This window comes from Xenopus laevis, chromosome 3S (assembly GCF_017654675.1).
Source record: "Xenopus laevis strain J_2021 chromosome 3S, Xenopus_laevis_v10.1, whole genome shotgun sequence".
Lineage (NCBI taxonomy): Eukaryota > Metazoa > Chordata > Amphibia > Anura > Pipidae > Xenopus > Xenopus laevis.
Window position 1 is genome coordinate 13,801,789 of NC_054376.1, and position 27,074 is coordinate 13,828,862.

Consider the following 27,074-nt stretch of genomic DNA (forward strand, 5'->3'; position numbering starts at 1 on the left):
TGACCAGTATTTTACCGGTCTGGCCGGTAAAAATTATGGCTGATTCCAATGTTATTAATTGGAAAAAAAGATAAATATATAAGAAGGCCGGTATTTTTTTCCAGAAAAGGTGGCAACCCTACACTCGGAGCGCTTCATTTTCCAAAGTCGCCTGTGATTTACATTCTAGCCGGCGGGAAGGCAGTTTGGGGAGATTGGTCGACCTAACATGAGGCAATTAATCGCTGGCCGACTAAATCTCCCTGAATCTGAGCGTCTGTCTCTGCACTTAGTCCTGAAGGTAAAAAATGCCACAAATTTGCATGGTAAAAGCGTCAAAGTAAGTTTAGGGACAAGCCTTAGCCAGCAACTGAAAGGTTAACAAAAAAGGGGGTTGGGCTAAAAGTGTGAGGCGGCAGCGAATGAAAGGGCGCTTTATTAAATGACGCTCTCCTTTCTGAGCGGTTATTGTCGCAGGAGTAGGAAGTGACGTATTGGACCCACGTGAGCTGGCTGGCATTGCAACACATGTAACAGCAGCGCGTTAGAAGGCAGAAGCCGGGTTCTACGTCACATCTGGGAGCCTGGGCGACTTCATTTAGATCTTTTCGTGGCAGAATCGCAGCGCTGCGGACAGGGTATATATGACGGGCCTTTGGGGAGTAGCTTCCATTTGATTGATACGGGGCAGTGGGAGGCTGAGTCTAGTTCGCGGCCAACTGTTCGTTTTCTCTCCGCAGAGCGGCGAGGGTGGAGAGAAGATGGCGGACGATCCGAGTGCTGCAGACAGGAACGTGGAGATCTGGAAGATCAAGAAACTGATTAAAAGCTTGGAAGCGGCTAGAGGGTGAGGCGGGGTGTGCGGGTTCGAGGAGGAGGCCTTGTATTATGACATATTATCCGCCGCTCGCATTCGGCCGCCATTGCTTTGTGTAGCGCTGAGGCGATAGCGCGTCTGTTGCACGTGTTCTCTTCATGGGCTCGTGTCGCAAACAGCTGGAGCTTCGCACCACATTCACTTCAGCTTTATACAAGCGCTTTTGCCGCGACAATGTAAAAAAAAAAAAAAAAATCTGTCGGTTACGTGCGTTTAATTAGAACGCGGCTTTTAATGGCGCAGGGAAGAGACCATTCACTGAGGGGCGGAAAAAGGCCTGTTCAGAAGCGCATTGAGCTAGTCTCGTTTATTCTCTCTAGTTTATCTCGTTCCTCTCCAAGAATGTGATCGTGTCCTGCTTTCACTTAAAGGGGTGGTTCACCTTTAACATAACTTTTATCATGTTAAAAAATGGCCAATTCTAAGCGACTTTTCAATTGGTTTTCGTTATTTATTTTTTATAGTTATTTGCTGGCTCTTTGCAGCTTTCAAATGGGTGTTGCTGACTCCCTTCTAAAAAAACAAATGGTCTGTAAGGCTACAAATGTATTGTTACTTTTTATTTCTGATCCTTCTATTCAGGCCTCTCCTATGCATATCCCAGTCTCTTATTTAAATCAATGCATGGTTGCTAGGGTAGTTTGGACCCTAGTTACCAGATTGCTTAAAGGGATAATCATGGAAAAACAGTTGATAGTGCTGCTCCAGCAGACTTCTGCACTGAAATCCATTTCTCACAAGAGAAAACAGATTTTTTTTATATTCAATTTTGAAATCTGACATGGGGCTAGACATATTGTCAATTTCCCAGCTGCCCCTGGTCATGTGCCTTGTGCCTGCACTTTAGTTATTTATCTTACTTAATGTAACTGAATCCATTTCAGTGGGACTTGGCTTTTACTAAAGTGTTGTTCCTAGATCTACCAGGTAGCTGTTATCTTGTGTTAGGGAGCTGTTATCTGGTTACCTTGCCATTGTTCTGTTAGGCTGGGGGGGTGGGGTGATATCATTCCAACCTGCAGTACAGCAGTAAATAGTGAGAATTCAACCTGTGGGGGAAAAAACCCATACCCCCCACCCCAGGTAGACCTCTTCTCCCCCCCCCGGGGAAATGCCCCATACCCTGGGGCCGAACGTTTGAATTACAATGCTACGGATGTGCTCCGATGTGTCGCAAGACCGCATCAACTAGCCAATGCGGCCTTGGAGCGTACAAAAAAAAATCAAACTTGACCGATCTATATCTGGCCGATTTTTGGCCTGATAATGATTTGTAGGACCCCTCGGCAACCCCCACACGTTTGCTGATAAACTGCCTAATCTGTCTAAAGGACCAGTATCGGCAGCTTTAATCTGTCCTAGGGTTGCCACCTTTTCTTGGAATATGAAAATACCGGCCTTCCTATATATTAATCTTTTTTCCCATATTAATAACATTGGGGTCAGCCATCATTTTTACCGGCTTGGTGGCAACCCTAAACGGCCTGTGTATGGCCACCTTTACCCCTTGGCCCAGATTCTTCCAGTGAAGCTCCTCGCATCCATCTTCCTCGGTAAGCTGACTGAGTGACAATTTCCGTGTAATTCCGCACATGCGCAGTTGTCGCAAACCGGCAAGCTGCTCCAACTGCGCATGCGCAGAAATACCGATCATCGGCTTACAGAGGACGCAGAAGATGGATGCGTGGAACTTCACTGGAAGAATCTTCGGCGAGTGGTAAGTATGGCGTTTGGGCCATTTCCCCGGGGGGGTGGTTTAGTTATCCTGGGGGGAGGAGGGAGGTCTACCTGGGGAGGGGGTACAAGTTTTTTTTCCCACAGGTTGAATTCTCCTTTAAGATGCAAATTGAAGAGCGGCTGAATAAAAAGCTATATAACTCAAAAAACAGAAATAAAAAATTAAAACAAACTGTAAATTGTGTCTAAATATCACTCTCTACATCATATTAAGTTATCTCAAAGGCGAACAACCCCTTTAAAGGGCTTGTTCGCCTTTAAATGTACACTTGGTATTATGTAGAGACTGATATGCTGAGACAATTTGCAGTTTGTTTTCTTTTTTTTTTTATATAGATATTTTTTTAAACATAAATTTTCTGTTGGTTTTTCTTTGGTTGAAACGGGTGGTAGTAAATCCTTATTTGTGGTTTATTTCGCTTTTTATTCAGCGCTCTGTTTGCAATGACAGCAATCTGGTTACTATGGTCCAGATTACCCTAGCAACCATTCATTGCTAAATATAATAAGAGAGGGGCTAAATAGAAAGATAAGTAATAAAAAAAGTAGCAATAATATCTAACTTTAAAAACACAATTTGTTAACTTCCAAACGCTTTTTTTTTTTTTTTTAAATTCTGTTTTTATTGTTCCCCAGAAATAAAATACTTTTTTTCAATACTTTCCATTATTTTTTTTTTTTTTACTGTTTTTCCAAAATCTAAGTTTAAAGTTAGGACATTCGTCCCTGTCTCTGGTGTTCTGGCAGCTCAGTAATTCGGGCACAGATTCTAAACTTTTGCAATTTTGCAGCATTTGCAGCATTTTGCGATCCCCCTTTCCCAGAGCTGCTTTTGAGGGTGAAAATTACACTTTACACTTCAATATTATAAAAACGGTAGAAAATGGAAAGTCATTGGAATAATTTCTGGTGATCTATCTGAAAACAACTAGTTGTTTGAAGGTTAACCACCCCTTTAAGATTGTCTGTGACCCCACTGAAAGCTAGAAAGAGTCAGAAGTAGAAGGCAAATAATTCATATGGAATAGAAAATAAAAAAACAAATGAAAGCCAGTTGAAAAGTTGCTTAGTTTTAGCCATTCTATAACACACTAAAAGTTTAACTTGAGGGTTGTGGCACACGGAGATTATTCGCCTGCAGTAGAGAAGATTTGTCGCTGGGTGACTAATCTCCTAGTGTGCCGCCCTAAAGGTGAACCATCCCTTTATCTCTCGATGCCGTTATTATAAACCCAAGCCACGTTATGGGAGGACTGAATTGGCTTTATGAGCAGCTAGATATTTTTCCACTTTTCTGTTTATCTGAACACTTTGAGAATAAACCATAATGGTAAGTGTGATTTCCTTGGACAATTTCCTTGCCACCTCATTGGCTGACAGTCGTTCAACCCCTTATTTACCTTCTTCCATAGTGAAGTGATGGATTATGGTTCTTGAGGGCCCTTTGCTTTTATTTCTCCAGTTGAGGAAATGGGTGTGAATGGCTGTCTGCCTATGGTTTTTGTATATAAATCCATGTGAATTACCTTGTTAGAAAGTGTTATTTTCCCTTTAAAGGACCAGTAACATTATTTTTTTTTATTAAACAATTTTTCATGTAGAGCGCAAAAAAACCAACATGTTAAAATTTTAAATCATAAAGTCTTCATTAAGAAATAACTTAACGAAACTCCGCTTGCGCTCCTCTTCAGAAAAGGCTATAATGCGATCCATCGTGCGGCTCTCGATTTCTGCTCCCTGCCTTCCTTATAGTAGATAGCCAGCGAGGAGAAATCAAGCGCCGCATGATAGATTGTCCTCTTTTATGAAGAGGAAGCGCAAGCGGAGTTTTGGTAAGTTATTTCATAATAAAGACTTAGCAATTTAAAAGTTTAATGTCGTTTTTTTTTGTTTGTTTTTTTTTCCTTCACTAACCTATTTTTTAATAAAAAAAAATTGATGTTACTGATCCTTAAGGTGGTTAAACCCAAGTTAAATGTTGAGCACAGAGGGCTATATATTTTCAATGTACTTGTTGGACTACAATAAGACTGAGGTTCCATAGAAGGGAATCTAAAGAATTTGACCTCTGATTTCTTGGGAGCTAGTTGCATTTTGTATATGATACAAGGGGGAAATGTAAGAAATGTAACCTTTATAGAAATAGAATTTTAGTTAACTTTGAAGCAGAGTTTAAGGCAATAGATTGTTGCAACTAGATGTATGGATAATGGTATATACTGTGGCTCTAAACTGCTATATGGTATGTTCTATTCTGATTTTATTTTTGCACTCCTTACATATGGATTTTTTTTTTAAATTGTACCTCGTACGTACTTAATCGAATTCATACCAATCACTATATTCAGTCCAAGTTTAGTCCTTGTCTGTGAGCAGATAACAGTGGCCTCATAAGCGTGCTTGCTGGCCTCTACAACATTTTAGCAAGGATGGGTATAGTTCTGCAAATCTCCCACATATGTCATTGTCCTGCATAATTGACTTCTTTTATTCCACACTGCTTTCCCAGGAGGCTGGATATATAGTAGATAATCATTCAGCTTCCATTAGGTGCCCAAAGGGGTAGTGACTTTTTTTATGCCTCATACCTTGGCACATCCATCTCTGCCATGGGCCATAATCCTTGTGCGAGCACATGGACATTTTAGGAGAAATGCTATAGTATGCATTTTTTTGCAAACCAAACAAAGGGAGTTCAATGTGAACTTATTTGTACTGCAATTGGAAGTCCTTAAGTTCAAACATCTGTAAGATTCATCTCCAGGAACAATCTGTAAAGCTGAGGGCGTATGGCACTGTACCTTGGCTTTTCTCTGCAGGTAGAACAAAGCCAATGTGCCTGTCACACATAAGAGCAGATAGAAGCACATCGTCGACCTTTGGTTGGATATCGGCACCTAAGTACTTTTTTTTTTTTTCCCCTCATGTGAATATCCACTCCATGTCCACACACAGGTGAAAGCTGTGGCTGTTTGTGCTGAGACTTATAGGATTGGAGCTTGTTGACTTCTATCCACCTGTGGAGAGAAGGCGTGGCACAGCCCCATGTGCCCTTAAGGTGGCCGTACACGGGCCGATAAAAGCTGCCGAAGACAAGTCGGCTGCTTATTGGCACATGTATCGGGCCCTCCAACGGGTCCGATCGATATCTGGACGAAAGTCTGCCCAATGTCAATCGGATGAGACTAAAAAATCCCGTTTGATTGCTGATCGCATCTGTTCGTTGATGCAGTCCCGCAATACGACCGGCCATTTACCCATCATTATGATCTGATCGTTTGGCCCTAGGGCCTGCGATCGGATCAGCCCAATATCACCCACCTCAAGGTCTCTCAGTGGATCTCTGTGTATGGCCACATTTGACTAATAGAAGAGAACAGGGCAGAGTTAGACAATATAATGACACACAAACGCATGTCGTCATTAACTAATTTTCTAAACTTTTTGGCTCATCTCTTCTGTACCCTAAGCAATTTGTTTGATCCAACTCATGTCTTTGGCTGTAGTATGTAGCGTGTCTGCTTCTATCTAGTATTCTTTGGTATTGCGAAATGGGATCCATGTCTTATTCCTTTGAATGCTTCCTTTTCTGCCATTGTTCCTGTAGATTTGCATGTTTTGCAAGCTGCTCGGATGAGTAATGAAACATCTTCATTGATTACTCAGCAAGTCCAGTTGTTTTTAGATCGACCTATAGTAGATCTACCATGACCTGGATGAATGAAAATCTTCATAGTCATATTGTGGCAATTATGCTGCATCTGCTCTCTTACATTCTTAAGTGTATGGGGGGATTTCATAAAAGTGGAGATAGGCTTTTATTTTTTGGAGTAATGAACTAGTGTAAAATACTTTCTCCGTATTCACAAACAGAAATCCGCCTAAATTCCAACTCAACCGCCACTTTTCATATTTTAGTGAGACAGTTTACAGACCCTTATGAATTTATCTTTCAAATGACATAAATTGGTGCAAAAATGACATTTTCTCCCGACATTTTAAAAGTGGAGTAAAGCTCAGTATAACTCTTCCTCATGCGTCAGATCAATTCTAAAATAACTTGCTCTGCTTTGGTTCAGCCAATCTTCATTTCACACTGTTTGTAGGTGCCCCTTTGGGGAAGAATTAGCATATTCATAGGGATTGGCATTTTAAAGTCAGGGAACAAGTTTCTGTCTAACCCTATAGGTGTAAAAGCCTTGTTAACAAAACAAGTAAAACACTGATTAAATAAAGTGTAATTCATACTTTCATAAAAAGTTTAGCTCACAGTTGTATTATTTTACTAGTTTAAGCTTAATGAATGAGGCAATATTAGCAATTTGAGTGAATATATTTAACAAGTTTTGGCAGCAATAAAAACTTTCTGATACAAATCCCTAAATTATACAAAATGTAATTTCTTTTATTTAGACCCTTATATCTTGTTACAGAATTGGAATCACCCAAACATGTAGGCAGATTTAGAAAGCCCATGTTATCCTGGAAAAAAAGATGTAATTTTCCTAGGTAAAATAAACCCCCTCCCCCAAAAATTCCAATTTGATGGCTGGCTGAGTGGTAAGAGCAGAAGACAAATTAAGAAAAAAAATCTTGAAAATGCTGTGCAAAAGACAAAATCTGAAAACTGTTAAAGACAAATTCACAAAAGTAGAGAGGTTTGTGAATTTGGTGGGAAATGTGACATTTTTATCTCCCCTTTTATTTTCTCAATATCACCACTTTTGTGAATTCCCTTTTCTTTAACTCATACACAGTTGCCACTTTCTAAACACACAGGCTGGGTGCTCGCTATCTATTATAAAGTCCAATGCACTCACAGCTACCAAAATCATATACCAATGTGGAAAAGATTTATTTCTCCATATTTACATCTACAATAGAAAAAATGTCTCCATACACTCTGATACAGTTTCAGGTCCTGCTGCTCAACAACTATAAGGAACGCTGTTGCTTCCCAAATGGTAGATGTATATCCAAAAGTAGTAGCGTCACACGGTTTGCAAATGCTGAAAAGTATAATTAAAAGAATCACATGCATATTTGATGGGTTCTTTTAAATAGTTTTTCAGCATTTGTGCTTTGAAAGACAACAATTAATGACTAGATAGCAAACACTCACTCTTGTTCCAGCCTCTGCCTAACTTGCAAAACTACAGATTTTTTACTATACTATATTTTGAGGTGTGTATTATTTGGCCAAATCCTGAAATGTGTATTAGGTGAATCCCTTCTGAATGGACAGACCATTTTAACTTCATGCATAAGTATGGCAATTTGCAATGACCTATCCACACTTGATTTGACCGAATACAGAACTGAGAAAATTGAGAAAACTGTCCGTATGAGCTATTGAATTATTTCATAGCGAAATGGTGCCACACCTTTGGTTGGGAATAACATTTTTACCCAACTGGTGCCCTTTAAAGCACCAGTAACATAAAAAATGTTTTTTAAAAAATTTCTTTCTACATAACGAAAAAAAAACACCATGACACATTTAACTTTAAATTTGCAAAGTCTTTATTAAGAAATAACTTACTAATTCTCCAGTTGCGCTCCTCTTCAGAAACGGCGACAGGGCGACGATCCATCGTGCGTCGCTCAATTTCTCCTCCCTGACTATCTCCTTTAGAAGGCAGGGAGCAGAAATCGACTGCTGCACGATGGATCTTTTCCCTATCGCTGTTTATGAAGAGGAGCGCAAGCGGAGAATTGGTAAGTTATTTCTTAATAAAGACTTTGCAAATTTATAGTTAAATGTGTCTTGTTGTTTCTTTTTTCGTTAAGTAGAAAGAATTTTTTTTTTTAAATTGTTACTGGTCCTTTAAGCACTAAAGTCCACCCCAATGACTAGAGAGAGGGTGTCATTTACTTTGATTTAGATTTAATAAAACTATATTATATTGCAAAGGTCACCCTTGTCTTGTGGTTTAAAATCACTTGACATTAACTAGGGATGCACCGAATCCACTATTTTGGATTCGGCCAAATCCTTCACGAAAGATTCAACCGAATCCTAATTTGCAAATGCAAATTAGGGGTGGGAAGGGGAAAACAAAATTTTTTACTTGCCATGCGATTTCCCTCCCTGCCCCTTTCATGTGCAAATTAGGATTTGGTTGAATCTTTAGTGAAGGATTCGGGGGTTCAGCGAATCCAAAATAGTGGATTCGGATTGGGGTCGGCCTGGCAGAAGGATTTGTCCGAATCCTGGATTCGGTGCATCCCTAACATTAACCCAGTTGTGATTCAAATAAATTCACTATTCTAAAAATGGTGGCTTTTTGCTTTAATCTTGAACCAATTTGGGGATTTTTTGCTATAAATAAAATATCCTTTTTTTGGTTTCATCCGGAATCGTGTTTATCACAAACCATATTAAATCTTCTGAATAAGCCCATTTTTCAGCATGAGATAAATGTATCTCCCGTTGATCATATAATAATTTCTCTAATGCTTTATTTACCAGTAGGTCTTTCCAGCTGACACAAGGTCACCCATTCCGATTAGAAGAAAAGAGATTCCGCCTAAATATTCGGAAGGGTTTTTTTACAGTGAGCTGTGAAGATGTGGAATTCTCTCCCTGAATCAGTTGTACAGGCTGATACATTAGATAGCTTTAAGAAGGGGTTGGATGGTGTTTAGCAAGTGAGGGAATACAGGGTTATGGAAGATAGCTCATAGTACAAGTTGATCCATTGCCTTTTTGTAGTCTGGAAGGAATTTTTTCCCCTCTGAGGCAAATTGGAGAGGCTTCAGATGGGGTTTTTTTTGCCTTCTTCTGGATCACCTGGCAGTTAGGCAGGTTAAAAAAAGTAAAAAGGTTTCTTCAACCTAATTTACCGTATATACTCCAGTATAAGCAGAGTTTTTCACCCCCCAAAATATGCTGAAATACTCGGGTCAAGAAGAATAGTCGCTGGCGTCCAAGAATATTCGCTGGTGTCCAAGAATGGTTGCCGGCATCCAAAAACGAGACACCAGCACCTCCAATGGGAACCGAAACCCTCAATTTTTTGATTGAAACTTACCAGAAGCTGCTGCATTTCTCACCCTAGGCTTATACTCGAGTCAATAAGCTTTCCCAGTTTTTGGAGGTAAAATTAGGTACCTCTGCTTATACTCGGGACTGCCTATACTCGAGTATATACGTTGTGTGTATTTAGTTCAGTTATGCTACTATGTCATGTCAAATCTAGTTGCGGCTTAGTTTTGTCACAAGCCCTTGGCTGCTATGCTTGTTGATTTATTCTTGGCTAACGCAAAACTTTTTATTTTTTGTCTGTTTACATAGCAATGGTACCAGTATGATATCTTTAATCATTCCACCCAAAGACCAGATTTCTCGAGTGGCAAAAATGCTGGCTGATGAATTTGGTACCGCATCTAACATTAAATCACGAGTAAACAGACTATCGGTTTTGGGAGCAATTACATCTGTACAGCAGAGACTTAAACTGTATAATAAAGGTAAGAATTAAAGTTTCTATATTTAGGCTGTTGGCATTAAAATTGCAGTTAACCACCTTTGGTAAAGCAATCAGTGTCATTAGTCAATCTATGGATGAAAATAAATGACAATTAGTATAGTACAAAAGAAAACCTATTTAGATTCATTCTGTCTCTTAGGCAAAAATAAAACGGTGGTTCCACAGCTGCTGACTGAGCTAGTCAGTGCTGAAATAAGGTTATTTAGCCTATAGTATCTGGGGTGGGCTTGGAGGGTTTTTTTTTTTTCTTTTTTTAAAGAAATGTAACTCACATATAGACACTCATACATTTTCTACTTAAAGGGATTCTGTCATGATTTTTATGATGTGGTTTTTATTTCTAAATGACACTGTTTACACTGCAAATAATTCACTCTACCATATAAAATTTAATTCCTGAACCAGCAAGTGTATTTTTTTTTTAGTTGTAATATTGGTGTGTAGGCAGCCATCTCAGGTCATTTTGCCTGGTCATGTGCTTTCAGAAAGAGCCAGCACTTTAGGATGGAACTGCTTTCTGGCAGGCGGTTGTTTCTCCTACTCAATGTAACTGAATGTGTCCGTGACACTTTACACTTCATTATAAGAAAAAAGGTGACGCAAAGAAAATAGGAAGTCACTTGAAAAAGTCGTTATTTCTGCTGATCTAGCTGAAACCAACTAGTTGTTTGAAGGTGGACCACCCCTTTAAGTAGCTGTGACTGAAGAAGAGGTGCATTAAAGGGGTGGTTCACCTTTAAGTTAACTTAGTTGCTAATTCTTAGCAACTTTTCGATTGGTCTTCACTTTTGTTTTTATTTGCCTTTTTCTTATTCTTTCCAGCATTCAATGGGGGAGGGGGTTCACCGACCCCCAAATAAAAACAAATGTTCTAAGGCTACAAATGTATTGTTTGTATTACTCGTCTTACTATTCAGGCCTCTCCTATTCATATTCTAGTCTCTTTTTCAAATCAGTGCATTTTTGCTATGGTAATTTGGACCCTACCAATCTGGAGAGCTGTTGAATATAATAAAAAAGTAAAAACAAATGCAAATTTTCACAGAATAACATCTACATCATACTAACATGCTAATGACATGAATGGGAGCTTTGCACAAACGCTGTTCAGTGAAAGCACATCTGGGGTTTACCATGAAGTATTAAAGTGGCCAGGGCCGCCATCAATGGGTCACAGGGGGTATGAATGTACCGTGCCTGAAGGAGGCGGGGGGGGGCCCGCAGTGCTGAACTTTTGAAAGAGCCAGGCCCCCCTTGACATCGCTGAAGCCTGAAGCTGTGCCGCCTCCTTCCGAAGTCCTGAATGCGGAAGTGCTGAAAAGTCGAAATCCTGAAGCTGTCAGAAGACCCGCAGTCACAAAAGGAGGCAAAGTTGAAGTCCTGCAGCCACGAGTTCATTCCTCTGAACACCCATGTGTCTGATTTTTTTTTTTTTTTTCCCTGGTCACCAATGTATTATATTAATACTCTATAGGCCCCTGCCACCAAAAGTTTTTTTTTAAAAAAAAAATATTTCATGGGGCCCTGGTCACCAATAACGTGTGTGTGGGGGGTTACCTTTTTTTAGCGCTGATGTCTGTGTGGTCTTTTAGGGCTCTTACTCACTGGCGTTCTGACCTGTACTCCCCTGCGTTCTGTTTTTTTGCGTTCAGCCGCAGGGGAGCGCAGGAATAGACGCATGTCATTATTTCAAATGGGGCTGTACTCACTCAGGCGCGTGTAGGCGCCGAACGCAGGTTGAGACGCAACATGCTGCATTTTTCCTGCGTTCGGCGCCTACACGCGCCTGAGTGAGTACAGCCCCATTTGAAATAATGATGTGCGTCTATTCCTGCGCTCCCCTGTGGCTGAACGCCAAAAAACGGAACGCAGGGGAGCGCAGGTCAGAACGCCAGTGAGTAAGAGCCCTTAACAGTGATGTAGAGTGGGCGGGGCCCCGAAAAATTTGTTGTACAGGGCCCAGTGATTTCTAATGGCAGCCCTGAAAGTGGCCCAATGGTTTAGTGCTCATGATATTATGATCAAGCTTACTGGCTGAAGTAGAAAGCAGTGTGTGTTGAACATATTTTTGCAATGTCCACGACTTAAAGCAACATTTTGGGCACCAAGGTAAAAGTTAAATGTTGTAAGTAAACAACTGCAGAAATCTGTATGTAAATAGGCAGTTACTTATTTACTAGCAGGCCTTTCCAGCAGACGTGAGGTCACCCATTCAGATTAGAGGAAAGGAGGTTCCACCTCCGATTCTTTTTGTGGTTTCTCACTCCGAATATTATCAGTCTATGGAAGACAGCCTTTACAAATTCAGATCTTGCTGGATAACAGGGTTCCCGGATAACATATTCTTTATAAACAAAATGTGTGTGTGTGTCTATTCCCCTTCCCCCAAGTCCCGTTTATCGTGCTCATGTTCAACAGAGGTGTCTGCTGCCCCTCTGTTTGATTATGCACAAAATATTAGCATTTTGAGAATTCTTAAATGTTCCATTTTTCTTTCAGTAGATCCTTTTACTTTTTACAGTTGTCCTTGCTAAAAAAAATTTTGCCAAAATGCATTGGTCTATGGACGACAACATGTATAAAATTTTTATGTATGTATTTCACTTTTTGAGACAAATTTATATGGAACTCTGGATTTTTGCCAGCAAGTAGAACTGCACACCACAGCAAAATAGTAAATAGGGCCTCAGTAAAAAGACTAACCTTTTAGTCTTTTTACTGAGGCCCTATTTACTATATTGCTGTGGTGTGAAGTTCTACTTTCTCTGCAAAAATCCAGAGTTCCATATTAATTTGTCTCGAAAAGTGAAATGGGTAAAAAAAATTATACACAGTAGTCACATCCCAAAAAGGACCCGCAGTCCATGGACCATATGATTTGGTAACGTCAAACAAAAGCAAAAGTTGGGAGAGACTTAATGTTACTTGAAACTGAGGAGCCCAAATGTAGAAAATCTTTATTTAGGACATAATTACGCCTGACTCGTTTCTTACCAAGGGTGGGCACTTACTAGTAGTCTTAACTTTTATTAAACAATTTCTTTATTAAGTCCTGTGAGTGCGGCTCGTTTTTGGATGATATGGTTGAACTGTGGATTCTGCACTCAAATTAATTTCATTTTTCGAGAGTGCCGGTATCCAAACTTGGTGAACAATTTCGCTCATCACTATTGTGTTCTGCATTGTCCAACGTTCTAGTGTATTCTCGAACATAATTTTCAGGGCACGCTGTATACTTTTAGGGTAGAGGGTTTTAGCCAATTTGCAGCTGTGTAGGTTGCTTGATATTGTGCGGCTACCTAGGATGTTTGGCCAGCACAGATCCTCTTGAAAGAGGTAGTTTCTTATTTGGGTTTTTAAATACGGATTTTCGCATGTCTCCAAGTGACGCCCCAGGAAGGATGCATCTGTGTTTTCACATAGGGTGGGAAACTCTGCACCGTCCCTGTGCCTATTGTTTCAATCAAAAAATATCTGCTTTCCTTTTTAGATAAACAACAAAAGAACAATAAAATCCATTATGGAGCAGAATCTTCAGAGCTCTGCTTTCATGGATAGGCATACATCTAGCTATATGTGGGGCACGTGCTGTTTGTTGGGTTAGCCTATTGTGTTTGTAATCTTTTTTGTGTGGTTTTTTTTTTTTTTTTTTTAATGAAACTGTTTGGGTCTTCCACCCCCCCCCCAATTGTTTCTAGTATATCCATTATTTGGGTATGAATAGAGTGTGGTCTTTTGTTAGTGGGCATTGCTCACTCCCATATGTTCACAAGTTTCCTCGGTTTTAGCTTACATTCATTATTTGTCCCTGCCACTGGAATCCACCATATCTAGAAAGGTATGGACAATGGGATATTGGCCTGTATTTGAGAATTCAGTCTGGTAGTCATCCATTTTTTTTTTTTATCTATAGAGAGAAGGGGGAACTCTGCACCTCCGTATAAAATTCCAGACTGAACACACCTCTCTTGAAAACAAAGTTGACCGATTACTGAAACAGTGGAACTGTTGCTTTTAGGTGCTGTTTGCGGTTTTCCATCTAATGATGCTTTTTGGGGCAGGTGTAACTACTCTGAACAATCTGTACTGTTATGCGGACATTGAAGTTTGTTACATTTGTGTTCTGTGGAGCTGGAGTGGAATGGTGTAACTTTGAGCCTTTGAAAGGTTTTCATTACCTCTCCAACTGTGAGGATCATACATTGTTTAACAAAAGCAAAAGTTGGGACAGACTTACTGTTACTTGAAACAATGTAGAAAATCTTTATTTAGGATATAATTGCGCCTGACGGATTTAGTGCCAAGGGTGGGCACTTACTCACAGCCTATGAGTAAGTGCCCACCCTTGGCATGGAACGTGTCAGGCGTAATTATGTCCTAAATAAAGATTTTATACTTTTTATATATTTGGGCTCGTCTGTTTCAAGTAACATTGTCTCTCCCAACTTTTGCTTTTGTTTAATGTTACCAAACCATATAGCCCGTGAACTGGGGGCCCTTTTTGGGATATGACTATGGTATTTCTTTTTTTTATTACCTATTTCACTTTTTGAGACAAAATTATATGGAACTCTGGATTTTTGCCAACAATTAGAACTGCACACCAGAACAACAGTTAATTATCATACATTGTTTACTGTTATAGCTGTAGCAAAAATATTGGAAACACTCGTCTATATTTGGCAAGTATCGCCGTATTTGATGGTAATTTTTTTTAAAGGGGTTATTCACCTTTGGTTTAACTTGTAGTAAGTATGATATTTTGATACAATTTGCAATTGGTATTCCTTTTTTATTATTCGTGGTTTATTTAGTTATTTAGCTTTTTATTCAGCTGCTCTCCAATTTGTAATTTCAGCAATGTGGCTGTTGGGGTCCAAATTACCCTAGCAACCATGCACTGATTGGAATAAAAGACTGCAATATGAATAGTAGAGGGCCTCAATACAAAGACGAGTAATGAAAAGTAACAATAAATTTGTAGCTTTATAGAGCATTTGTATTTTTTTTTTAGATGAAGTCAGTGACAAGAAAAAGGCAAATAATTAAAACATTAGAAAAATTATAAGACCAACTGAAAAGTTGCTTAGTATTGGCCATATATAACCAATTAGAATTGAAATACCCCTTTAAAAGTGGGCCTCTTGGTGATTGTCCGAGGACGTACCTGTAGGCCTGTTTTAGAGAATGAGTATTGGGGTTATTTCTGCAGTTGAAAAGAATGATCTGTTTCACATTTAGGTGTAGACCTTGGGGTCCTCAAAGTTCTGGCTCAAACATAAAATGAAATACAATATTAGTCTTGTGGTTGCAGGATGTTCGAAAGCCTGGTAGTCTGGCCAAGTTTAACTTGTGGCATCGTTCTATAACCAATATAAATATTTTCAAAAGTTTGCTGACTTTTTGTGTGTTACTATGGCCATTATATAATAAACCATTTTTTACCTTCTTTTGCAGAAAAAAAGCAGCTCTGGGAGGGGGTTTGCCTACTCGAACTGTTCTAAAAACTGATACATTTAGTTGATACATTTCTTAACTTTGTCCGTGCTGAGCAGAATTCCTGAGTTTCATTAAAGGCAAATGTTAGAATTGATAGTTGCTAATATTCCCACAGATGCTGCTGAGAAATGTATCAACTAATGGAGCAAGTTGTAACCGTTCAGAATCTAGTGACCTGCCCGGCACACCAGAGACACAAACTTTAAACTTAAAGGAACAGTAACACCAAAAATGAAAGTTTTAAAGTAACTAAAATATAATGTACTGTTATCCTGCACTGGTAAAACCGGTGTGTTTGCTTCAGGAACTCTAATATAGTTTATATAAACCAGCTGCTTTGTAGCCATGGGGGCAGCCATTCAAGCACAGGATGCACAGGATACACAGTAGATAACGGATAAGTACTACTATAGTTTATATAAACCAGCTGCTGTGTAGCCATGGGGGCAGCCATTCAAGCACCTGTCCTGGAAAAAAAAATACCGGCCTTACTATATATTTATCTTTTTTCCCTATTAATAATTGGGATGAACCATCATTTTTACCGGCCAGGTGGCAACCCTAGTAGTACACAATCCGTTTCTTCAGTGCTCATCTGTTCTCTACTGTGTATCCTGTACTTGAATGGCTGCCCCCATGGTTAAGCAGCAGCTTGTTTATATAAACTATAGGAGTGTTTCTTAAACAAACACACCAGTTTTACTAGTGGAGGGCAACTTTAAAATGCTTAAATTTTTTTTAGTGTTGCTGTTCCTTTAACTCATGATGCATTAGCAATGAATTTAGTCTTATGCTACAGCATTTGCTTCACGTGGTTTAACCTATTTAGACTTATTCTACAGCATTCACTTCACGTGGTTTAACGTAATCCACAATTTTATTTTTCTAGTTCCCCCTAATGGTCTGGTTGTTTACTGTGGAACAATTGTAACGGAGGAAGGAAAGGAAAAGAAAGTCAACATTGATTTTGAACCTTTCAAACCAATCAATACCTCTCTCTATTTATGTGATAACAAATTTCATACAGAGGTACTGTTTTTGTTCTTTTAACGTCTGTCATGTTTTCTTATGTGCCGCTAATCTTCCTTCATGTTTTTACCTTGTGGGTTAAAAAAAATATGGATTGGATTATTTCAAGCATGTGCTCATTTTAAAAATAAGTGCCCACCATGGTGTTTTTGCAACACGTCCGGCTATTTGTGCGGGGTGTTAGACATGAAAATACATGTTATTTACATTTTGGGGTACGTAGATCAGGATAGCTTTGGTACCTTACTAGTATCAAAGGTTCCTTAAACTTTTTATTTTTGCTCCCAAGTACAATTAACAAAAAAAGCTGTAATTTGTAGTATGCAGTTGATGAAAGCGAACTGCAATAAGCTACATTGTAGTCCAATTTCATCAGGATTTTTTTATTTTATTTACAAAGCATTTTTAGGAGACCTAGTTTAGGATTTTTACGATGTGTTTTGGACTTTTAGCACTTCTTTCATTAATCATTCCGTCACACTTGGATTGGAAATGGAATACTTTTGAACGTCAAATCCGGAAAAGACGGCCTTTTCGGGCGGCAAACCCGGAATAGGCCTCCTTTTCGGGCGGCAAACCCGGAATAGGCGGCCTTTTCAGGCGGCAAACCCGGAATAGGCGGCCTTTTTGGGCGGCAAACCTGTTTTTGTCCATGCTATTATTTATTTTTTTTTTTTTTAAAAAAAATTTTATTAGATAAATAAGGGGAAACCAGGGATTCTAGTTTGGTTGAACTTTTTTTTTTAATTTAAAACATCAGTAAAATTTGGATTTTGGCAATTGTGCTCTAAGAGCCATTTTATTCACGATTTCTAGGTGTGGATGAACAATGAAGAGTATTTTTAAAGCTGTTCTACAAAATAGCAGTTCCACAGAATTTAGTGTCTACCCTCATTTTTTACTTGGTCCATTTATTCACACAATGCAAATTCTCAGATCTGCTGAGTTGATGACATATTTTAACATGTTTTCATGTATGTATTAATCAAACTGCTAATCTACCTAGAGCAATGCTTGTGAGGAATGAGGTAGTGAATGATTGCAATGTATGTCCCACATGGAAGAAAAATAGACTGTGGACAATGTGTTTTTGTATCTGTGCCAGGAGACATTTCAGTGGATTGTTAAAAGCAGCTCGTTCATTATGCCTTTGGGAAGAGGAGCAGCTACTGTAGCAAAACAAATACTAAGCTCTGTTAATAAGCACATTCACTTGCCCTTGCATTTCTTATTAAATTTGGCAATTCTTGCTAAGCAGTTGTTTATATTACAGGCACTCACAGCTCTTCTTTCGGATGATAGCAAGTTTGGATTCATTGTAATTGATGGGAGTGGAGCACTTTTTGGCACACTTCAAGGAAACACACGAGAAGTTTTGCACAAATTCACTGTGGACCTGCCAAAGAAGCATGGTAAGTCTTTTGAAGTTAAAATTCCATATGTATGTATGAAATGGAATATTTATTGTGCACTCATCGGTTGGAAACCTTGAGTTTCACTAAATCACTTTTTGTCTGAAAACAAAAAAATACGCTTTCAAAATAAGCGAGCAGTGGCCTGCAAACTACATATCACATTAGATTCATTTATAACAAATAAGGGTTTCAGATTAAACTGGGATCTGTGGGCCCTGGTCTCAATATTTTACAATCAGTATTTTTAAAATTCCTTTTGTTTAGTGATTCTCTCCAGGCTTTTTTATATCCCTAGTATGTGGGAGAATTGGTTTAAGCTTGAAAAGGTGAGAACTGTAATAATATTCCAGCCCCACTTTCCTGCACTGCTGCATAGTTCAGATTTGCACCAGGGTGTCTGCCTGTTCACTGTTTTAAAATGTAACCTGGAATAAAGCTTTCCTGCACTGCTGCATAGAGTTCAGATTTGCACCAGGGTGTCTGCCTGTTCACTGTTTTAAAATGTAACCTGGAATAAAGCTTTTTGATTTTAAAGAACCGCTGGTTGGATATACTCCCCAACTCTTTCACTGTCTGCCTGTTGCCTTTTATTATCAAAGCCTGTTTGGGTTGTTGAAATCATAACACATTAGAAATAAGTGCTTTTTAATTTTGTTTGTAAATATTTAACTTTTTATTCCTATTCAAATCTTAGGTAGAGGAGGACAGTCTGCCTTGCGTTTTGCCCGTCTGAGAATGGAAAAACGACACAACTATGTCCGGAAAGTTGCTGAGACCGCAGTACAGCTGTTCATCTCTGGTGATAAAGTGAATGTTGCTGGTCTTGTGTTGGCTGGATCCGCAGATTTTAAAACTGAGCTCAGTCAATCGGATATGTTTGATCAGGTGAGAAAGCAAAATTATTCAGATTTTATTTTACATAAGTGTTTAACCACAAGATTTCATTTGAGAAGTGAGATTTTATAATACATCCTTTACAGTTTCCCCTTTTCCCCCTTCAAATAAAACATACTTTAAAGGATTCTGTCATGATTTTTATGATGTTTTTATTTCTAAATTACACTTTACACTTCAAATAATTCACTCTACAATATAAAATTTCATTACTGAACCAGCATAATGAGATTTTTTTAATTTATAATATTGGTGTAGGCGCCATTTCAGATAATTTTGCCTGGTCACATTCAGAAAGAGCCAGCACTTCAGGATGGAACTGCTTTCTGGCAGGCTGTTTCTCCAACTCAATGTAACTGTGTGTTGCAGTGGGACCTGGATTTTACTGTTGAGCGCTGTTCTTAGATCTAACAGGCATCTGTTAGGTTGGTGGCAGACATGGATACTGGCAGGAGATTAGTCACCCACCAACAAATAGCCTCTTCTTCCGTCGACTAATCTCCCCTAAAGCCATCCCGCTGGGAATGTAAATCACTGGCGGAATGGCACTCTGATCGATTCGGCTTTCCGAAGTTGCCCAAAGTTTAATCAAGATGCAACTTCAGATAACTTCATACAACAAAGCAATCCAAGTGCCATCCCTCCAGAGGGAAGGCATTTAGGGGCGATTAGTCACCCGAAAAGGCGATTTGTCGCTGGACAACGGATCTCATGAGGCAACTACGGGTGACTTCGGAAAACGAATCACTCTTGAGTGCCAACCCGTCGGCAATTTTCATTTTATTGGCGGGGAGGCAGTTCAGGAAGATTAGTCGCCTCGAAGAAGAGATTTGTCGCCGGGCGACTAATCTCCCCAAATCTGCCTGTGTGCCCTGACCCTTAAATAAGTAAGTGATTTAAAAAAATAGGAATAACATAAATATTACCATTTTTGTGCTTCAAGGTCAGTGACTAACCATCAGAAAACATTCATTAAATGAATCCTGGGCAGAATAGTGAGACTAGGGATGTCAAATACGAATTATTCCCAGGGTATAGGTTTAATCTTGAAATTCATATTAAAATTTGAATCGAGTTTGGATTAAAAATCTCAGCTGTCAATCAAATATTGTCTGCCCCTCCTCTATGCCATAGGCATAGAGGTGGGGCAGACAATTACTTTCACTTTCCATTCAGCACTTCCTAGATGTCACTGCTCTCCTCACATTCCCCCGTTCTCTTTACCATTTATTTTGTGTAACCAGTGCATGGGAATGGACATTGGGTCCCCCATTCTGGTGCACAAACAAGATTCTGAGATGATACAAGGCTTGTCTTAATAACAGTGTCCACAAAATGGCTGCTGCCTGCTTGTTAAAATTATGAATTCCCAGACTGATAGAAACAAGATTCAAATAATTTATACTGTGTACATTTAAACGATTTAACTTTGTAAATTGTCTGGATCATTTTAGAAACCATTTACTGTGAACTTTAGAACTTTTACTTGAAGTTAAATTACTTGACAGGTGCCACCTGTTTCTTTCTTTCTTAAGTGATAAGCTAGTCATATTTTTTTTTTCCCCCACAGCGATTACAGTCCAAAGTTTTGAAGCTTGTAGACATATCTTACGGTGGAGAAAATGGTTTTAATCAAGCGATTGAGTTGTCAACAGAGGTCCTTTCAAATGTGAAATTTATCCAGGAGAAGAAATTAATAGGTAATGTTTTATCAGGTGGCTTGTAGGTTGCAGGGTTCTCTTCTATTTTCTTAAAATCATCATGAAAACAGTGTGCACTAATGTTGTTATTCATTATTACTTCTAGTAGAATATTTATAATATTTAGTAATACCAATGTTAAATTCTTTTGCAGGACGATATTTTGATGAAATCAGCCAGGATACTGGAAAATATTGTTTTGGTGTTGAAGATACTTTAAAAGCTTTGGAAATGGGTGCGGTGGAAATTCTGATAGTATATGAGAACTTGGATACCATGAGATATGTCTTGAGGTGCAATGGATCAGAAGGTATTGTTCTGCTATATGACCCGTATTCTTCCACTTAGTGTTATATTGTATGCCTAGCACTTTCTTTAATACTCCAGTTCCTAGTAGAGCACTTCAGAGAAAAATGGGCCAGTGTGAGACTGGGCTGTCAGGACACCGGAAAAAACCTGGTGGGCCCCGTTGGCTCACATCCACTCACTTCTGGAAATGGCTGAAGCTTCTTTACCCCACCAAATTGTGGTGATGAGTACAAACGAGGGGAAAGGAGGCTTCAGTATCCTGACTGGGATGGGGATATGGGGGCCCCTGAGGTTGTGTTCCTGGTGGGACCCAGCCTCCCCCAGTCCAATGCTAAAAATGGCAATTTGTCTAGTACTAACAGTACACCAAGAGCAGGTTGCCAGTTGTTGGACCAGTAGGCAATTTTGAAAACAAAGTGAAAGATCAATAGTAAAGGCCCTTAGGGTCAGGGCACAGAGACAGATTCGGGGAGAAGTCCCCCAGCGACAAATCTCCTCTTCTTCGGGGCGACTAATCTCCCCGAACTGCCTTCCCGCCGGCTAAAATGTAAATCGCTGGTGGGATGGCACTCGGAACAACTTGTTTTCCGAAGTTTTCTCGTGAGGCAACTTCAGAAAACGAATCACTCCGGGTGCCATCGTGCCGGCGATTTACATTTTATCCAGTGGAGAGGCAGTTTGGGGAGAGAAGTCACCAGAAGAAAAGATTTGTCGCTGGAATTATCTCTTCGAATCTGCTTGTGTGCCCTGACCCTTAAATGAGTAAGTAATTAAAAAAAAAAAAAAAAGGAATAACATAAATATTACCATTTTTGTGCTCCAAGGTCAGTGATTAACCATCAGAAAACATTCTTATACGTATCCTGGGCAGAATAGTGAGACTAGGGATGCACCGAATCCAGGATTCGGTTCGGTATTCGGCCAGGATTCAAACTTTCTTTCAGCAGGATTTGGATATGCAAATTGGCAGTGGGGAGGGTAGTTGCTTGACTTTTTGTCACAAAACAGGAAGTAAAAATGTTTTCCCTTCCCACCCCTATTTTGTATATGCAAATTAGGATTTCGTTTGGTATTCGGGAAAATCTTTCGCGAACGATTCAGTGGATTCAGTGCATCCGTAAGTGAGACCAGTTGAAAAGCTATTTATAATAGGTCGAACTGTAGCATACTAAAATATCATGATGAGATGATTTCCCCTTTAAAGAAGAAATCCTGCAAAAAAAAAAAAAACAAATTACTGAACAGAGGGGTGACATAAGTTTATGGGAGGATAATTTAGCCCTGACTTCTTGCTGTGGAGAAGCATAGCTCTGTTCATCTGAGAAATTAAAATTATCGGTAGCTCTTTTTGTGTTCTCCTATCCAAAAGACAAAGTTTTCTTCCACAGTTTTTTCATCCAATTTGCAACAGGAAGGTCCTGCTTTGTGCGTTTCCACAATTGTAACTTTTCCTAAAATATGCCAAGTTATACTTGAGATCATTTGTTATTACTTTGTCTCTTCCTTGCTAAATTATATCCCCTCATTATATTAAGCAGTATGTTTGTCTAGAACTGTTCACCTTCAGTCCGTTGAAGGTCTCTTGTTTTTATTTGATCTGAGATGCTTTGAGATCTATGATCACAAACAAAAATATAGTTCACTTGTAATTAATGTTCACTCACTTGTATTACCCAATTTCAGGCTGTGTAGAGGTATATAAACCAGAATAGGGATACTAAAAACAAGAGAAAGCAGTAAAACCCCACACTACCTTACTAAAATTAATTGAGATCTAATTATAAGTATTATATACGTGCTTAGTGCTATTATAAACATATGCTTAGTTCTCAATCAATTTAGCACCAACATACAATTAATGGTATTTCAATCGATTGTGTTAATACAAATAATTATGATTTAAGTGCTATAAATTAGGTTCTGTGACCCTCAACAAAATGTATCTACACACAATTGATGAATAATCTAAAAGTTCATGGTTCTTATATGAATTAAATAAGGTGCTAGTGCTGTAGTTATAATTTTAAAGTGAGTTCATGGTATCAAACAATTAAAAATAAAGCGTCAGCAATTCATGAATAAAAGTTATAAATGAGAAAGTAGTATAGAGGTGGAGTTGTCCCGAAGAAACTAGCTGCGTTGTTCTAAGCCCTGGGACACCACACGTGGGAGGAAGGCAGAACACTGAGGACTGTGGTCTCGTTACTACGTTTAACTGTCTGGTAAAGAGAGCTAACTTTGCTTTTAAAACCAACAAATCCTCAGTGCCTTAGAGATAAAAGAGAATAAAAGGAATGAATGCTGCGCTAATAGCGCTACAATTCCATTAACTTTCTCTGGATCCGAGATTCAATTAAGGTTTAAAAAGTTAATATTTCAATGATGAGCTTTTTTGAAAAAAAAAGGGTTTGAAGGCTCGCCGACGTACGTTTCGCTTACGCTTTATCAAGGCAAAGAGATCTACAAATGTTCTTCTTGGAATATAGTGTTGCAGTACTTTTTCTCTTTTTTCTTCTCTCCTGTATTTAGAAGAGAAAACCCTTTACCTAACTCCTGAGCAAGAAAAGGACAAGTCTCACTTCATCGACAAAGAAGTATGTATCATCTGATATTGTACTTTCCTTTGTGTATTTTCCCCTGCAGCTGGATACATTTGTAGGAGAAAAGCCACCCCTTTTGAATGTTTTTATGGACTGATAGGAGACTAGCAGACTACTCGAGTTTGTCACCTTTTCAGTTATCTTCCAGATCAGTTTACTTTCTAGCACTTCACATAAAACTGTTCTGTAAGCTCTTCATAAGCTAAGTCCAGAACCTTCAGCCTTTTTTGTTCCTCTTATGCCAGACAATGGTTGCATTTTTGGATCTTACTACTAGAATTGTTCCAACCATAACACACTTTGGGGCAGATTTATCAAGGGTTGAGTAGTCAGTTCAAATTGAGTTTAAAAATTCACACATTCAAATTTTAATCCCCCAATTCGAATGTGAGATTGATCACACCTCGACCATGGAAACACTCCTAATTTGAATAGTCGCCACCTAAAACCTGCCGAGTTCATGTACAAGTCAATGGCAGAATCCGTTGAGCCATTTGGAGATGTTAATAGCCTTCCTGATATTCATTTTTTTTCTTCTGGAGAAATTTTGTTCGTACAAATCGAATACGATTTGAATTTTCAGGTCAGAACATTCAATTGAATATGAGCTATTCAAATCTTCTCTTAAAAAAATAACCTCCCAGTTGAATTGTGAGTATATTCGAATTTTAAAACATTCACATGAATTTGAAAATCAACCTTTGATAAATTGGCCTCCCTGTGTCACAACATAATAGCCAGAAAACAATTTCCTGCTTTTCAGCTCTCTAACTCTGAGTTAGTCTGTGACTTTAAGGGTGGCCGCATGGGACATAACTATTCAGTCAGTTTGCAATTGATCCTCCGCATTCAGCTCAGATTCAAAAGCAAATCGTTATGACCCATGTGGCTCCCCTCTAGTCACTGATTGGTTACTGCCTGGTAACCAATCAGTGGAAACCAAGAGAGCTGCAAAGCAGGAAGTGTTCTGGCTCTTAAGTTGACATCTGGTCACTCCAGCCTTTGTACATTACATTTTTGGCTAACTAACTATATTAAAAACATATGTTTGTATTTTACACATCTATTTACCCACTTTTTATATTTATACTGAACTATTCCTTTAAGACACTTACAAAATGGAGGAAAGGAGACAGAATAATCAATGAATATATTCGTTGTTGCTCCGATTTCAGTCTTTTCCTTAGCTATTTGTAAAATCCTGTATTAATATGTTGGGTTTTCCTTGCAGACTGGACAAGAGCATGAGCTAATAGAGAGCATGCCTTTACTAGAGTGGTTTGCTAATAGCTATAAGAAATTCGGAGCAACACTGGAGATTGTTACCGATAAGTCACAAGAAGGCTCTCAGTTTGTGAAAGGATTTGGTGGAATTGGAGGTAAATCGCTTTGCAAAGTTTAGCATTTTAAGGCTTGTATCATGTGCAACATGTTCTCTGTCGGCAAGAAACTGGCTTCTCATCAGTATTGCTGTGGGCTGATTTAATGTGAAAAAAGTCATAGTCCAGACATCTGGTTTTGCATAACAGAAGTTAAAATTACTGCTCAGAGGAGCATTGGGAGATTTCCTGCACCTTTAATGGAAGCTTCTGCCATTTTCTGACCCCCAAACAGAACAGCAGGGGGTATTTTTTTTTAACTTGTAAGGGGGGGGCCTGGAACCAATGCCTTTAAAAGAAAAAAAAAAACTTATGGAGGGCCCTGGCGCCAATTTTTTTTTTTTTTTTTTAACTTATAAGGGGGCACTGACCATCAATAGCTTTTTTTTATAACTTGTTTGTGGGGGGGTTACTTTTTTAGCGCTGATGTCTGTGTGGTCTTTTAACTGTGATGTGGAGGGGGCGGGGGTTGGTCACCAGGGTGGATGGGGCCCAGTGATTTCTAATGGCGGCCCTGTCCGGCCCGTTCATAGAATGAGAATAACCAGATACTTATGGTATTGTATTGTATAGCCTGTATTTAAAGGAGAAGGAAAGTCTGGTTGCACTTGGGGGTGCCAAATGTTAGGCACCCCCAAGTGATTGAATTGACTTACCTGAAACCCCGGGCCGGTGCTCCTATCGGCAGAAAACTGCACCGGCCCGGGGTTATACCAGCGAGCACCACGTAGAGATCTTCGCGCGGCTGCGCATGCACAGTAGAACGAAACGCCAAACGTAAACGAAAAAGTCTCCTATTTCATTCTACTGTGCATGCGTTTGCTCTGGGAAATTTGAAGAAAGAAAACGCCGGAAGAGTATCACTCTGTGGTGCTCACTGGAATAACCCCTGGGCCGGTTCAGTTTTCTGCTGATAGGAGCACCAGCCCGGGGTTTCAGGTAAGTCAAAACAATCACTTGGTGGTGCCTAACATTTAGCACCCCAAGTGCAAACAGACATTCCTTCTCCTTTAACACTTGCCTTCCTCTGACAGTTTACATTGAAATGATACTGCAATTAAATAAGGCAATTAGCAAATGGTTATAAACTGGCTGTACATTGTTCAATGACCACTGCACACTGAGTTGGCAGTTTATTGGTCAATGTATGGGGCCCTCAGGAAGTCCAGGGAAGATGTCTGAAAGCCCCCATTATGATCCAGTCCTTGGCATGGGGTCCAAACCATCAGATTGTCTTGACTTGGCCCACCACGTTCGTAACCAAATTACGTATAGACCTCAACTTCACCAAAAGAGCTGATGTTGCCATGTGTTCCCAGCTTTGGTTTATATCTTGCCTTTCCAGACTGGTGCTTAAAATGCCATCTGGTTACTGACCATTTAAAAAAAAAAAAAAAGCATTTGCAAATAAGTCTTACAATCTATCATTGTCATGTGATTAAAGGGGAAATTGTGCAGTTCCCTCATGAAACAACGATTTAAAGTTCTCTGTTTATTTTTGCAGGGATCTTGCGATACAGAGTCGATTTCCAGGGAATGGATTACCAAGGAGTCGATGATGAATTTTTCGACTTAGATGACTACTAGGTAGTTGAAGTGGGTCTGGCAAAAAATGTGCCTAGCTCTCCAGCATCCAGCCCGAGAAACTTGTTTCATAGTGGAAGCCAAAACGAATCAGATCCCTGCCTTAGATTTGGAGCATTTCTAGTTGTTGGATTAAAAAAAAAATAAATGAAAAAAACTTCTGTCATATTGTCCAGTGCAAACGCACATTTCCCCGATTAACACTTTGCTCTACTTTCACCAGATCCGTTTTTACTTTTATTTAGAAATCATTGGTTCCTGTATTTTAAGAATTTTTTTTTTTTTTTTTTTTAACTTTATACTATGGAAGAAAAAAAAAGTACAATACGCAGACATATATAACTTAAACACCACGATATCTTGGTTTCCTTTAATTCCTATTACTAGATGGAACAGAATTACTAAATTACCCAGATAAACTGCATTCTGTTTTGCACAAGAAATGTCATGTGAAGAATGAAAAACTTGAGAGGTTATTAAAAAAAAAATATATGCAGACCTTAAAGCTGACAATCTTTGTATCATGTTCATTACTCTGCAGTTCATTATTCTGTTCAGACATTAAAGTGTAATCCTATA

General features: G+C 39.1%; 1 protein-coding gene across 2 annotated transcripts; it reads left to right on the forward strand.

The window, feature by feature from the left end:
• The first annotated feature begins 437 nt into the window (after window positions 1-437).
• etf1.S (eukaryotic translation termination factor 1 S homeolog) lies at window positions 438-27,074 on the forward strand. Of its 2 annotated transcripts, NM_001090894.1 has the most exon segments (11): window positions 461-617; window positions 720-826; window positions 9,891-10,066; window positions 16,475-16,614; window positions 17,888-18,026; window positions 18,724-18,914; window positions 20,494-20,623; window positions 20,778-20,933; window positions 23,462-23,526; window positions 24,764-24,911; window positions 26,416-27,072. In NM_001090894.1, coding segments are annotated over 10 exon segments (1,314 nt in total). In that variant the 5' UTR covers window positions 461-617; window positions 720-740; the 3' UTR covers window positions 26,499-27,072.

Excerpts from the sequence above, each read along its gene's own strand:
- etf1.S (XM_041587578.1), top strand. The coding sequence starts at position 741 with ATGGCGGACGATCCGAGTGCTGCAGACAGGAACGTGGAGATCTGGAAG. Across the intron at positions 18,027-18,723 it reads GGACCTGCCAAAGAAGCATG|GTAGAGGAGGACAGTCTGCC; the intron begins GTAAGTCTTTTG and ends TTCAAATCTTAG. Across the intron at positions 18,915-20,493 it reads AATCGGATATGTTTGATCAG|CGATTACAGTCCAAAGTTTT; the intron begins GTGAGAAAGCAA and ends TTTCCCCCACAG.